At 41.5% G+C, this 15,086-nt stretch overlaps 1 protein-coding gene and 1 long non-coding RNA gene across 4 annotated transcripts in view; one reads left to right on the top strand and one right to left on the bottom strand.

Annotated features, from left to right (window-relative positions):
- Positions 1-15,086, top strand: part of LOC105739444 — a 58,203-nt gene that overhangs the window by 16,085 nt on the left and 27,032 nt on the right. Inside the window, exon 5 of the long non-coding RNA XR_001115365.1 lies at positions 3,875-4,017. This is a non-coding gene — a long non-coding RNA (uncharacterized LOC105739444). The remainder of the gene's footprint in view (positions 1-3,874; positions 4,018-15,086) is intronic.
- The window catches only part of SLC22A4 (solute carrier family 22 member 4), a 50,256-nt gene continuing 44,483 nt past the window's right edge, over positions 9,314-15,086 (bottom strand). For 2 of the 3 annotated variants that reach the window (XM_030818491.1, XM_003259936.4), the window contains exons 9-10: positions 12,817-12,952; positions 9,314-9,760 (exon numbers count right to left, since the gene is read on the bottom strand). In XM_030818491.1, the coding sequence (XP_030674351.1) occupies positions 9,685-9,760; positions 12,817-12,952 (212 nt within the window). In that variant the 3' untranslated portion in view covers positions 9,314-9,684. The remainder of the gene's footprint in view (positions 9,761-12,816; positions 12,953-15,086) is intronic. The other variant, XM_030818494.1, reaches the window with a different exon arrangement.

Here is a 15,086-nt window from a genome sequence, read left to right as displayed (position 1 = left end):
TACAAAGGTTACAATAATTGGCTACAGATTGCAACATGCAGACTAAAATGTCTACGTGCGAGACAATCAGTAAAATGTTATGACTCAGAAATAAATCAGTGTCCTTTTCAGTGTCAGTAGGTAGTGCATTGATCAGTACATCAACAATTTGAGGAAATTCTAAGATTCCTTACTCAGGACAAGGTATTGCCATGAATCACAAGACCTTCCCAAGATGGGTTAATTTGGAAGCTGTTTACTTTTAAAGTAAACTGTCAAATGTGACCTGTAGGTTATTGCCATATATAATTTGTCATCCAAACTGGGAGACTTCTAGAATGAAAGGTGGAGGTGAGGGTTATTAATAATTAACACTAGGGCTGGGTGTGGTGGCTCATGCTTGTAATCCCAGTACTTTGGGAGGCCGAGGCAGGCAGATCACGAGGTCAGGGGATTCAGACCATCCTGGCCAACATGGTGAAACCCCTTCTCTACTAAAAAATACACACACACACAAAAATTTAGCTGGGTGTGGTGGCACATGCCTGTAATCCCAGCTACTCAGGAGGCTGAGGCAGGAGAATCGCTTGAACTGGGGAGTCAGAGGTTGCAGTGAGCTGAGATTGCGCCACTGCACCCCAGCCTGGCAACAGAGCGAGACTCCGTCTCAAAAAAAAAAAAAAAAAAAAATAACACTAGTTCAATGCAGAGAAGCCAGGACTGTCCTGGACAAACTGACGTGTAATCATCCTACTTATAGACCATTGTAAGGAATTGGGCTTTTAAAAAATCTGACTGAGATGGGAAGCGATTGGAAGGTTTTGAGCAGAAAAATAACATGATGTAATTCAGATAGCCCTGACTACTATGCTGAGAGTAGATTGAAGGGGTGTAGGAGCAGCCTTAATGAGGAAGGATTGGCTGGGGGCTAACAGAATACAGGTAAGAAACTAGATTCTACATATGTTGAAATTATGGCAAAAGACTTTATTGACAGATTGGATGTGGAGTACGAGAGGAAGAGCAGCCGGGAAAATAAAGTTTCCATTTACTGAGTTGGGGAGGACTTCAGGAAGAGCAGATTTGGGATGAAATTAGGAGCACAGGTTAAATTTGACATGTTATGTTTGAGACACCTATTATGTATCCAAGTGAGGATATCGAGTGGGCAGTTATTATGTGAGCCTGGAGTTCACTTCTGTCTATGTATTGGTGGTCATCAATGCAGAGATGATATTTAAACCATGAGACTGGATTTTTTAAAAAGGAAGAGGACTGAAGACTAAGTTCTGGGCACTCCAATTTTGGGCAGTAGCGGAGATGAAGAAAACCCAGCACACTAGATGGTAAAGGAGCAGCCAACAAGCTAAGAGGAAAACCAAGCAAGTGTCATTTTTGTTGATTGTTTTGATACAGAGTCTCACTCTGTCACCCAGGCTGGAGTGCAATGACACAATCTCGGCTCACTATAACCTCTGCCTTCTGGGTTCAAGTGTTTTTCTTGCCTCAGCTTCCTAAGTAGCTGGGACTACAGGTGTGTGCCACCACGCCTGGCGCAAATGTCATGTTGTAGAAAGCAGTTCAAGGATGAAAGAGAAATGAGTTTGTCAAATGCCTTGAGAGGTCAGGTAAGATGATGACTGTGAATTGACTATTGAATTCAGAAACATGTAGGTCACTGCGAACCTTAATAGAGGTGCTCTGGTGAAAGGTGAGGGCTAAAGCTTAATTGTAGTGGGGCCAAGTGAAAATTGGAAGAACAAAGTTGAAAGTAGAAAGTAGATACAGCAATCTTCCAAGCAGTTTCGCTGCTAAGGGACAGGGAGAAATGGGGCAGGAGCTGGCAGCAGAAACTGGGTCAAGAGAGAGCTTTTACAGCCTGTTTGCATACTGAATGGGAAAGATCCAGTAGAGAGGGAAAAGATTTATGATGGGGGAGTCAGGAGAATTGCTAGAGCAACATGTGCTCCTAATATCATCCCAAATCCGCTCTTCCTGAAGTCCTCCCCAACTCAGTAAATGGAAACTTTATTTTCCTGGCTGCTCTTCCTCTCATACTCCACATCCAATCTGTCAATAAAGTCTTTTGCCATAATTTCAACATTATGTAGAATCCGGTTTCTTGCCTGTATTCTGTTAGCCCCCAGTCAATCCTTCCTCATTAAGGCTGCTCCTACGCCCCTTCAATCTCAGCATAGTAGTCAGGGCTATCTCAATTACATCATGTTACTTTTCTGCTGTTGGTAAGGGGGTAGGGGGTGGGGCGGGTAAGAAGTATATAAGGCTGGGGCTGGGCATGGTGGCTCACACCTATAATCCCAGCACTTTGGGAGGCTGAGGCAGGCCAATCACTTGAGCCCAGGAGTTCAATACTAGCCTGGCCAACATGGCAAAACCCTGTCTGTACTAAAAATACAAAAATTAGCTGGGTATGGTGGTGCATGCCTGTAATCCTAGCTACTTGGGAGGCTGAGGCATGAGAATCATTTGAACCTGGGAGGCAGAGGTTGCAGTGAGCCACTGCACTCCAGCAGGGAGGAGAGACCATTCAGGAGAAACAGGAGAAAAGACAGAGGGTGTGGGTACAGATGGAGTTAGGCTGGTGGATTATGGTGCTTGTAGAGGTTCTCTCCATTGCTTCTATTTTCTAGGTGAAATAGGAAGCCAAGGCACAGCTGAGGGTGAGCATGGGGGAGAAGGTGATGGAGTTCTGAAGAGAAAGAAGGTCCTCCAGGATAGAGAATGAACCAGGGCAGTTAGGATCCTCTTGAAGTCACGGATGGTCAGTTTAAAGTGAAACCAGTCAGATGGAATATATTTTCCATCTACATTTGGCTATGCAGGTGCTAGCAAGAAGTAGGAGGGAGGTTAGATTTAACCAGTTTTATAGTTTCCCCCAAAAGCAAGGCAGATAAGAAAGAGGCAAGGAAGATGATTGTGATGATTAAGCATGGAATTTAAGCTGGCCAAGAAGGGGTGTGAGGACATGAGTAAGATGAGAGATAGCAAAAACGTGGACATCTTTGCCAGGTATGGAGCCAAACACAGTATGCATTGTCTCACGTAATCCCCACCCAAATGGAATTGTTATCATCCCTCTTTACAGATGAAGAAGCTGAGTTTTAGGGAAGACTATAACTTGCTCAAAATCACACAGCTGATAGAGAAGTGACACACCCAGCATCAGGTCCTGGAACACTTGTCTCCAAAGGCTGTGTACTTAGCCCTATTTGCTTTAACTGGAGTATTAGTGGGCATTAAAAAAATTGACGCATATGTACAAAGGATGGTAATTTTGTCCAATATGTTTTTGTTAATATTTTTCCAACTTGTGTTAATTTTAAGATTTTCTGTTGTACAGAATTCTTTAAAAGTTTATAGTAAAATCTATTTATCTTAACTTCAATTTCCTATTCATCTTAAAATTAAATATCACCTATATTTTCTTCTAGCTTTTGATTTATTTAGTGTTGGCTCTATTTTATTTACATTTATTACATTTGGCTCTTTAATTGATCAGGAATTAATTTGGTATGTGATTTATCATGGGATACTATTTATTCCCCCCGTTTTTCCATTTTTTACCAGTTTTTCAGCTTGTCAATTGTCCCAGCACCAGTCTTCAACAATGTATCATTTTCTTGATAATTTATAATTCACCTTTATCATATGTTACAATTTTTTCAACACTTGGGTCTGTTTCTGCAATACCTCTTCTATTTCGTTGATTGATTTATCTTTCATGTGTGTGTGTCTTGTGTGTGTGTGTGTGTGTGTGTTTTCCAGGAAACCCAGAGTAGTCATTTTGTGTTTTTATATATGTAAGAGAACATTTCCCCTTATCACTGATCTTTTTCAAAAATTTCTTAAACATATTACATATTTGCTTTTTCAGATGCTGTTTACAATTATTTTTTAACTTCTTAAAATATCTCATTGAGAATTCCGTTCCAAGACGGCCCAATAGGAACAGCTCTGGTCTGCGGCTCCCAGTGTGATCGATGCAGAAGACGGATGATTTCTGCATTTCCAACTGAGGTACTTGGTTCATCTTACTAGGACTGGTTGGACTGTGGTTGCAGCCCACGGAGGGTGAGCCGAAGCAGGGCAGGGCATCGCCTCACCTGGGAAGTGCAAGGAGTCAGGGGATTTCCTTTTCCTAGCCAAGGGAAGCCGTGACAGATGGTACCTGGAAAAACGGGACACTCCCACCCAAATACTGTGCTTTTCCAAAGTCTTAGCAAATGGCACACCAGGAGATTATATCCTGTGCCTGGCTTGGCAGATCCTATGCCCATGGAGCCTTGCTCACTGCTAGTGCAACAGTCTGAGATTGACCTGCAAGGCAGCAACCTGGCACGGGGAGGGGCATCCGCCATTGCTGAGGCTTGAGTAGGTAAACAAAATGGCTGTGGAAGCTGGAACTGGGTGGAGCCCACCACAGCTCAGCAAGGCTGACTGCCTCTGTAGTTTCCACCTCTGGGGCAGGGCATAGCTGAACAAAAGGCAGCAGAAACTTCTGCAGACTTAAACATCCCTGTTTGACAGCTCTGAAGAGAGCAGTGGTTCTCCCAGCATGGTGTTTTAGCTTGGAGAACAGACAGACTGCCTCCTCAAGTGGGTCCCTGACCCCCGTGTAGCCTAACTGGGAGACACCTCCCAGTAGCCAACTGACACCTCATACAGGAAGGTGCCCCTCTGGGATGAAGCTTCCAGAGGAAGGATCAGTCAGCAATATTTGCTGTTCTGCAATATTTGCTGTTCTGCAGCCTCTGCTGGTGATACCTAGGCAAACAGGGTCTGGAGTAGACCTCCAGCAAACTCCAACAGACCTGCAGCTGAGGGACCTCACTGTTAGGAGGAAAACTAACAAACAGAAAGGAACAGCATCAGCCTCAACAAAAAGGACATCCACACCAAAACCCTATCTGTAAGTTACCAACATCAAAGACCAAAGGTAGATAAAACCACAAAGATGGGGAGAAACCAGAGCAGAAAAGCCGAAAATTCTAAAAACCAGAGCGCCTCTTCTCCTCCAAAGGATCGCAACTCCTTGCCAGCAACGGAACAAAGCTGGGTGGAGAATGACTTTGATGAGCTGACAGACGTAGTCTTCAGAAGGTCAGTAATAACAAACTTCTCCGACCTAAAGGAGGATGTTCTAACCCATCGCAAGGAAGCTAAAAACCTTGAAAAAAGATTAGACGAATGGCTAACTAGAATAAACAATGTAGAGAAGACCTTAAATGACCTGATGGAGCTGAAAACCATGGCACGAGAACTTCGTGACACATGCACAAGCTTCAATAGCCGATTCGATCAAGTGGAAGAAAGGGTATCAGTGATTGAAGATCAAATTAATGAAATAAAGCAAGAAGATTAGAGAAAAAAGAGTAAAAGGAAATGAACAAATCCTCCACAAAATATGGGACTATGTGAAAAGACCAAATCTACATTTGATTGGTGTACCTGAAAATGACAGGGAGAATGGAACCAAGTTGGAAAACACTCTTCAGGATATTATCCAGGAGAACTTCCCCAACTTAGCAAGGCAGGCCAACATTCAAATTCAGGATATACAGAGAATGCCACAAAGATACTCCTCGGGAAGAGCAACCCCAAGACACATAATTGGCAGATTCACCAAGGTTGAAATGAAGGAAAAAATGTTAAGGGCAGCCAGAGAGAAAGGTCAGGTTACCCACAAAGGGAAGCCCATCAGACTAACAGCGGATCTCTCAGCAGAAACCCTACAAGCCAGAAGAGAGTGGGGGCCAATATTCAACATTCTTAAAGAAAAGAATTTCAACCCAGAATTTCATATCAAGTCAAACTAAGCTTCATAAGTGAAGAATAAAATCCTTTCCAGACAAGCAAATGCTGAGAGATTTTGTCACCACCAGGCCTCCCTTACAAGAGCTCCTGAGGGAAGCACTAAACATGGAAAGGAACAACCGGTACCAGCCACTGCAAAAACATGCCAAATTGTAAAGACCATCGATGCTATGAAGAAACTGCATCAACTAACAAGCAAAATAACCAACTAACATCATAATGACAGGATCAAATTCACACATAACAATATTAACCTTAAATGTAAATGGGCTAAATGCCCCAATTAAAAGACACAGACTGGCAAATTGGATAAAGAGTCAAGACCCATCAGTGTGCTGTATTCAGGAGACCCATCTCACGTGCAGAGACACACATAGGCTCAAAATAAAGGGATGGAGGAAGATCTACTAAGCAAATGGAAAGCAAAAAAAAGCAGGGGTTGCAATCCTAGTCTCTGATAAAACAGACTTTAAACCAACAAAGATCAAAAGGGACAAAGAAGGGCATTACATAATGGTAAAGGGATCAATTCAACAAGAGCTAACTATCCTAAATATATATGCACCCAGTACAGGAACACCCAGATTCATAAAACAAGTACTTAGAGACCTACAAAGAAACTTAGACTCCCACACAATAATAATGGGAGACTTTAACACCCCACTGTCAATATTAGAAAGATCAATGAGACAGAAGGTTAACAAGGATATCCAGGACTTGAACTCAGATCTGCACCGAGCAAACCTAATAGACATCTACAGACCCCTCCACCCCAAATCAACAGAATATGCATTCTTCTCAGCACCACATCACACTTATTCCAAAATTGACCACATAGTTGGAAGTAAAGCCCTCCTTAGCACATGTAAAAGAACAGAAATCACAACAAACTGTCTCTCAGACCTCAGTGCAATCAAATTAGAACTCAGGATTAAGAAACTCACTCAAAACTGCACAACTGCATGGAAACTGAACAACTTGCTCCAGAATGAGTACTGGATAAATAACGAAATGAAGGCAGAAATAAAGACGTTCTTTGAAAACAATGAGAGCAAAGACACAACGTACCACAATCTCTGGAACACACTTAAAGCAGTGTATATAGGGAAATTTATAGCACTAAATGCCCACAAGAGAAAGCAGGAAAGATCAAAATCAACACCCTAACATCACAATTAAAAGAACTAGAGAAGCAAGAGCAAACAAATTCAAAAGGTAGCAGAAGGCAAGAAATAACTAAGATCAGAGCAAAACTGAAAGAGACAGAGACACAAAAACTCTTCAAAAAAATCAATGAATCCAGGAGCTGGTTTTTTGAAAAGATCAACAAAATTGATAGACCGTTAGCAAGACTAATAAAGAAGAAAAGAGAGAAGAATCAAATAGATGGTATAAAAAATGATAAAGGGGATATCACCACCAATTCCACAGAAATACAAACTACCATCAGAGAATACTGTAAACAACTCTACACAAATAAACTAGAAAATCTAGCAGAAATGGATAAATTCCTGGACACATACACCCTCCCAAGACTAAACCAAGAAGAAGCTGAATCTCTGATTAGACCAATAACAGGCTCTGAAATTGAGGCAATAATTAATAGCCCAAAAAAAGTCCAGGACCAGAAAGATTCACAGCTGAATTCTACCAGAGGTACAAAGAGGAGCTGGTACCATTCCTTCTGAAACTATTCCTAGCAATAGAAAAGAGGGAATCCTCCCTAACTCATTTTATGAGGCCAGCATCATCCTGATACCAAAGCCTGACAAAGACACAACAACAACAAAAAGAGAATTTTAGACCAATATCCCTGATGAACATTGATGCAAAAATCCTCAATAAAATACTGGCAAACCGAATCCAGCAGCACATCAAAAAGCTTATCCACCATGATCAAGTGGGCTTCATCCCTGGGATGCAAAGCTGTTTCAACATATGCAAATCAATTAACATAATCCATCACAGAAACAGAACCAATGACAAAAACCACTTGATTATCTCAATAGACGCAGAAAAGGCCTTCAACAAAATTCAAAAGCCCTTCATGCTAAAAACTCTCAATAAACTAGGTATTGATAGAACGTATCTCAAAATAATAAGAGCTATTTATGACAAACCCACAGCCAATATTCATGCGGAATGGGCTAAAGCTGTTGACCTCATAGATATGGGTTCAAGAGGACACAGCTGAATACTGTGCTTAGGAAAAGAACAGTTTCAAAGGCTTTGCAGATTGTCAGATTTGATGATATCCTCCTTGGTGCACACCTCTCTTGGCTATGGGGCACAACATAAACCACCTCTAACAATCTAACTGGTTTGTGCAGTTTTTCTGATTATGTATTTACCAGCAAAATATATCTTAAGCCATTTTTAGGAAATAGGAGGTTTAGTCACGTGCTCAACAAAAGCACAACAAATGGGGACCATTTAATGGTGTAAGGGCTGTGAGGTGTAGCTGCTGAAACTGTAACTAGGAGCTGCCTTGCTGCCTTCTTGCAGGCAGATTGGCCAGATGAGCCAGGCTAAAATACAATTAATATCAACCATTGTGGTTTAATATGAAATATGGATACCTGGTCTTTGTCTCAGCTCTTGTCATAGAGTTCCCCAAACCTCTAGAACTTCCTGAGTGGTAGGAGTATCTCATTAGTCATAATGAGCCCCTTTGATTTGATAACTCCTGAGTTTATGCTAATGAGGTTACTTAATGTGGGGCCCTAGATATTCTTATGATGGGGCTAGTCCCCGGAAAGACCAGGTCATTTGAGGATTAGAGGGTTGGAACTTTCAGCTCTACTCACTGACCTCTGGGCGGGGAAGGTGCTGGAGATCAAGCTCTCTAAAAACTCTTGAACAACAAGATTTGAGGAGCTTCCAGTAAATGCATCCACAAGCTGGGAGGGCACTGCATCCCAGCTTCACTGGGACAGAAGCTCTTGCACTTGGAATCTTTCCAGGCCTAGCCCTACATGCTGCTTCATCTGGCTGTTCAATCTGTATCCTTTATAATAAATTGTTAAATGTAAAGGTTTAGCTGAATTTGGTGAGCCTTTCTAGCAAATTAATTGAACCCAAGAAGGGGGCTTTGGAAACCCTGGTTTGTAGCTGGTAGGTCAGAGGTGCATGTGGCTTGGATGTTCAAATGGCATCTGAAGAGGGACAGCACACAACCTGTGGGATCTGACACTATCTCCCCGCAGATAGGGTCAGAGCTTAATTCTATTAGAGAACACCCTGTTGGTATCTGCTGGAGAATTGTTTGGTGTGTGAGAAGCCCCCCACCACATCTGGTCACAGAGTATTGTGGGTCGAGTGTGACAGTAGAGGGTAAAAAATGGTTTGTTTTTTCCTCTAACAGCGATCACTCCCTCTCAAAGGAGTGTGGAAGGTTTTCTGGATAGGAATACTGCATATAATCATTTGGTTCACTTTAGAAACTACTATAATTTTGAATGTGCTGGTTCACTTCCACATGTACACACACACACACACATTGTTGTCACCTAATATTTGTGTTAATACAATGATGTTATTTTTATTTGGATAGTATTTGTATGATTGGAAATGAGTGTTAATCTTTATACGTATTTTACCAGTCCTTGACTAACATGTTTTCAAGACATCTTACCAATCCATTTCATTGAATTAATGAGTAAGGAGACTCTCTATAAGTGGTTGGTTTGTAAAGCAAGGACATTATCTGGAAGAATCATCCAGAGTTTACTGTATCACGAGCATTTCTTGATAGCAAGGTTCATTTTAGCATCAATCTTTACAGTCAGTCCATTTCAGTGGGAACAATGGATTTCTCCACAGGGTCTTATTTATCTGTTTTTCACTTCACCAAGTGCGGTAGATATTTTTTCAGAATGCAGTCATTAGAACCTTGGGATTTTCTTCTGTCTCCGTTGAGTCTCTTGTTTTTTTCCCAGATCTGAACCTGAAAATAAAATAGATGCTAAGGAAAATTAAATATTCAAGACTTTCCTCTGCAAAATGCTCCAAACTGACATTGAAAAATATTTCTCCAATCAATGAACGAGTAACTCTTTGAACTCTAATGAGAAACTCATAGTGTAGATCTAATATTTTATGCTTTTAAACATCTGAGGCCACTTTCTTAATTAAGCATAGAAGCCAGAATTTAAACTCTTTCACAGTTTTCCCAAGCAAAGGATAGAGAGGGAGGCATGAAATTCTTGGCAATTAAAGTTGATGCTGAAGTAGTTCTATCATCAGAAGAAAACAACTTGTCAAAAATGGGCACTTTTTGCTGTAAATGTTCTGTGAGGGATCAGAATTAATTCACATGCAGAGTTAACCTTTATCAAGGCCAGGCACTGAGAACACTTTATCTTTTATAACCTCAAAATAGCCATATGAAATATCCCATATAGCAGATGGGAATACTGAGGCTTAGTGAATATTAAGTGATATGCCCAAATTTTTGCAGTAGATTTGGGATTTAAAGCCAGGCAGTGTTACTCGAAACTCTAAACTTCTCCTAAATATCGCTAATCTTTTAAATGTTTGCTGTGGTGTCATAAAAAGATACCGGTCTTTGTCCCTGGCTGCTGACACGGAGATCCTAAATCTCTTATAATTTCTGGAGTGATGGGGGTGATAAAAGCTTCTTTTGTTCTAATGAGACAACCCTTGGCAAGGCCCTTAGATAGCTTCAGGGTGGGGGCTGGTCACCAGAAGACCAAGCCTCGATTAGAAACCTGGAACCTCTGGGGAGAGGAGAGAGGCTGGGGATAGACTTAATAATCCATCATGCCAACATGACTAAACCTCCATGAAAACCTCTAAATGATGGGGTTTGGAGAGCTTCCGAGTTGGTGACCACATCCACGTGCCAGGAGGGCAGTGCACCTTAAATCCACAGGGGCAGAACCTCTGCACTCAGGACCTTTCCAGACCTCTCCATATGTACCGCTTCATCTGGCTGTTCATTTGTATCTTTTGTAATAAACCGCTAGTGGCCAGTGTTCTGAGTGCTGTGAGTCATTCTAGCAAATAAACCCGAGGAGGGGATTTGTTGGAACCCCAGACTTGGTAGTAAAGTCAGAGAGAAATGTGGGTAACCGGGGGACCTGACATTTGTGAGTGGCGAGCGAAGCAAGGCAGTATTGTGGGACTGAGTCTTTACACCTGTGGAGTCTGATGCTAACTTTAGGTATTGTCAAAATTGAACTGAATTATAGGACACTCAATAGGTGTCAGAATTGGTTTGCGTCAAGAAGAAAAACCCTTGCATAATCTCATAAGCCAAAAAAATGATGTTGAATTGTTTTATTTTGCATTTCCTTATTAATGTGGACAAATAACTTGTTTCATGTATATATTGGACACTGAAGTGACTTCTTCTGTAAACTGTCTGTTCTTGTCCTTTGCTGGTTTTCCTACTGAATCGTTTGTCTTTTTCTCACTGGTTACTATGAGCTTTTTGTATATTAAGTATATTAGCCTTATGTCTAGGTTTTGTGTAGCAAATATTTTCTCCTGGCTTATTGACTTTTGTCTTTGTGGGTGGTTTCTTTTTGCCTTGCCAATAATTTTAAAAATGTACAATCAGATATATCAAACTGTTCCTTTATGGTTCTTTGATTTTATGTTATGCTCAGTAAGATCTTCTCTAAGGTTATAAAAATGTTTGTTTCCTCCTGGTACATTTATGATTTTACATTTTTAGGCCTATATTTTTTAACTGCCTAGATTTTATCTTGATGCGTTTTTTTTTTGGAGACGGAGTCTCGCTCTGTCACCCATACTGGAGTGTAGTGGCGTGATCTCGGCTCACTGCAACATCCACCACCCTGGTTCAAGCGATTCTCCTGCCTCAGCCTCCCAAGTAGCTGGGATTACAGGGGTGCACCACCATGCCTGGCTAATTTTTGTATTTTTAGTAGAGGTGGGGTTTCACCATGTTGGACAGGCTGTTCTCGAACTCCTGACCTCAAGCAATCCGCCTGCCTCAATCTCCCTAAATGCTGGGATTACAGGTGTGAGCCACCGTGCCCAGCCAATGCATTTTTTAAAGAGCCAACTTTTTAATTTATTCAAAATGTCTAGCTGAATGTTCTAATACCTTTTACTGAATAACTATTCTCCCTTGACTTTGCTACTTTTTATTACATACTGAATTTTTATATTTTCTTGGGTTTTATCCTGAACTCTATCCTATTCCATTGGTTTCTATTCCTATACCATTATCACATTGTTTTAATTACTATTGCTCAACAATATGCATTATTACTATTATTATTATTATTTTTGAGACAGAGTCTAGCTCTGTTGCCCAGTCTGGAGTGCAGTGGCATGATCTTGGCTCACTGCAACCTCCGCCTCCTGGGTTCAAGTGATTCTCCTACCTCAGCCTCCTGAGTAGCTGGGACTACAGGCGTGTGCCACCACGCCCAGCTAATTTTTGTATTTTTAGTAGAGACAGGGTTTCACCATGTTGGCCAGGATGGTCTTGATCTCTTGACCTTGTGATCCACCTGCCTCAGCCTCCCAAAGTGTTGGGATTACAGGCATGTGCCACCACACCTAGCCTATTATTTTTTTTTTTTTTTTGAGACGGAGTTTTGCTCTTGTTGCCCAGGCTGGAGTGCAGTGGTGTGATCTCAGTTCACTGCAACCTCTGCCTCCTCGGTTCAAGCAGTTCTCCTGCCTCAGCCTCCTGAGTAGCTGGGATTACATGTGACTGCCACCACACCTGGCTAATTTTTTGTATTTTTAGTAAAGATGGGGTTTCACTATGTTGGCCAGGCTGGACTCAAACTCCTGACCTCAGGTGATCCACCTGCCTCAGCCTCCCAAAGTGCTGGGATTACACGCATGAGCCGCTGTGCCCAGCCAACAATATGCTTTATTATCTGACAGAGCTAGTCTCTACTTACTACTCTTCTCTTTCAGAACCTTCCTAGCTATTCTTCCATGCTTATTCTCCCTAAGGCATTTTGGTATCATTTTGTTAAAAGTTCTACTTACCATTTCACTTTCTGCATCTGCTCTAAGGTTTCTGGAAGAGTCATTCCCAAACTTTCAGGGAAAAAAAGGGTGAGGATTCCAATCAGGACAGTCAGACTACCCATGACGATGTAGGGCAGCATTCTGTTGTAAGCACCTATAAAGCCCGGGACATAAGAACATCAATCAGACACGAGGACTCTCTGGGCACTCTTGAGCATCATTTTGTGAACTTGGTGAACAGTATAAGAGAATGGATTTAAATCTGAATATTTTTGGAGAAGAAAAAGTAAGCAAAATATCAGTTTCTTTTTGGCAGATGACATTGTGCATGTCTATAATCCTTTTGCATTATCATAAGGCTTTTCATTCTTTCCTGTCAACTGGTATCCTCTAAGCTACTACTCAGTCATGTGTGACAGATGTTCCTTTGGTAGAGTTCTTTGCCTACCAGAGTTCTCCTCTTAAGGTGGAGGTAATTGGAAATGGGGGATGGGAGGACATCAAGGAGAAGGAGGTTAACCAGGATGTTTCAGGGATAGGTTTTGGCCATGATAAGTCTGGCATGACCTCTGCTTTTGCCCAAACTAGTAGGCTGCAGTGGAAAGTTAGGTCCACAGAGCTATGAGACTCAAAAAGAAAAAAAAAAAACAACTAAGTATTATGTTCACTCCAGATTAAATCAGTAAATTATAAGTATCAGGCACGTTCTGTAAAGGCACTGTGTGCCTGGATTTGGCTTCTTTTTGCAGCACTTACATGTCTTGGGTTAATATGTAATCTCTTTGTGAAGCTTTACTCACACAGGAGAACAACAGATCCTCATCTTGCTTTGCCCCTGTATACATACAGAGCTTACAGAGGAACAGCACACCCATGGATTTCATTTGACCCAAAACATAAGGAAAATATTGTTATTGCAGCTTCTCTGAGGCCTCTGTGTCACTAACAGGAGTAGCTGTGTGGAGTAGAAGACTCTTGGACTCCCTATCTTATGTACTAGTGTCTGACCACTGGACCGTCTGAGCATAGTTTGAAAGTACAGGGAAGGACAAAGGGAAAAATAACACCAGTCTGTATAATCTGCTATCTCAGGTGTGGCACAGGGCAACTGTGCAGAATATGTTTGTTAGGAAAATGTTTCTCTTTCTCTGTAAGGATTTGGATTATACCTTTCCTGAGAATTCATACATGTTTTCAGGTGTGTGTATGTGTGTATGTGTGCATGTGTACCAGTAGGTAACCAATTGCCCAATTGATGAGGTGTGTCTGCATTTCTCACCAGTAGAGTTCTTAATGAGGACCAGGCATGGGGTGTCAGATCCTACATCAGATTGAACATGCTACTGAAACACCTCTGTAGTGTCATTTCAGATTGACACCTTTGAGTATATAAAAACTAAAATTGTCTTAATTACAAAGATATCATAAAGTGAAAATACAAATGGTAAACTAGAAAAAATATTTACAACATATATACAAAGGGCTAATTTCTTCCATTGCAAAGAGTTTGCACAAGTCAAAAAGAAAAAGATGAATACACCTGTTGCGGGAAGTCAGGGACCCCGAACAGAGGGACCAGCTGAAGCCATGGCAGAAGAACGTGGATTGTGAAGATTTCATGGACATTTATTAGTTCCCCACATTAATACTTTTATAATTTCTTACACCTGTCTTTACTGCAATCTCTGAACATAAATTGTGAAGATTTCATGGACACTTATCACTTCCCCAATCAATACCCTTGTGATTTCCTATGCCTGTCTTTACTTTAATCTCTTAATCCCATCATCTTCGTAAGCTGAGGAGGATGTATGTTGCCTCAGGACCCTGTGATGATTGCATTAACTGCACAAATTGTTTGTAGAGCTTTTGCGTTTGAACAATATGAAATCTGGGCAACTTGAAAAAAGAATAGGATAACAGCAATGTTCAGGGAACAAGAGAGATAATCTTAAACTCTGACCGCTGGTGAGCCGGGCAGAACAGAGCCTTATTTCTCTTCTTTCAAAAGCAAATGGGAGAAATATCACTGAATTCTTTTTCTCAGCAAGGAACATCCCTGAGAAAGAGAATTCATCCCTGAGGGTAGGCCTTTAAAATGGCCGCTTTGGGGGCACCTGTCTTTTACGGTTGTAGCTGTAGGGATGAAATAGGCCCCAGTCTCCTGTAGCACTCCCAGGCTTGTTAGGACGAGGAAATTCCCACCTAATAAATTTTGGTCAGACCGCTTGTCTGCTCTCAAACCCTGTTTCCTGATAAGATGTTATCAATGACAATGCGTGCCTGAA

Source organism: Nomascus leucogenys, chromosome 2 (genome assembly GCF_006542625.1).
Source record: "Nomascus leucogenys isolate Asia chromosome 2, Asia_NLE_v1, whole genome shotgun sequence".
NCBI classification, from domain to species: domain Eukaryota; kingdom Metazoa; phylum Chordata; class Mammalia; order Primates; family Hylobatidae; genus Nomascus; species Nomascus leucogenys.
This window is presented reverse-complemented; position numbering and strand designations above follow the sequence as displayed.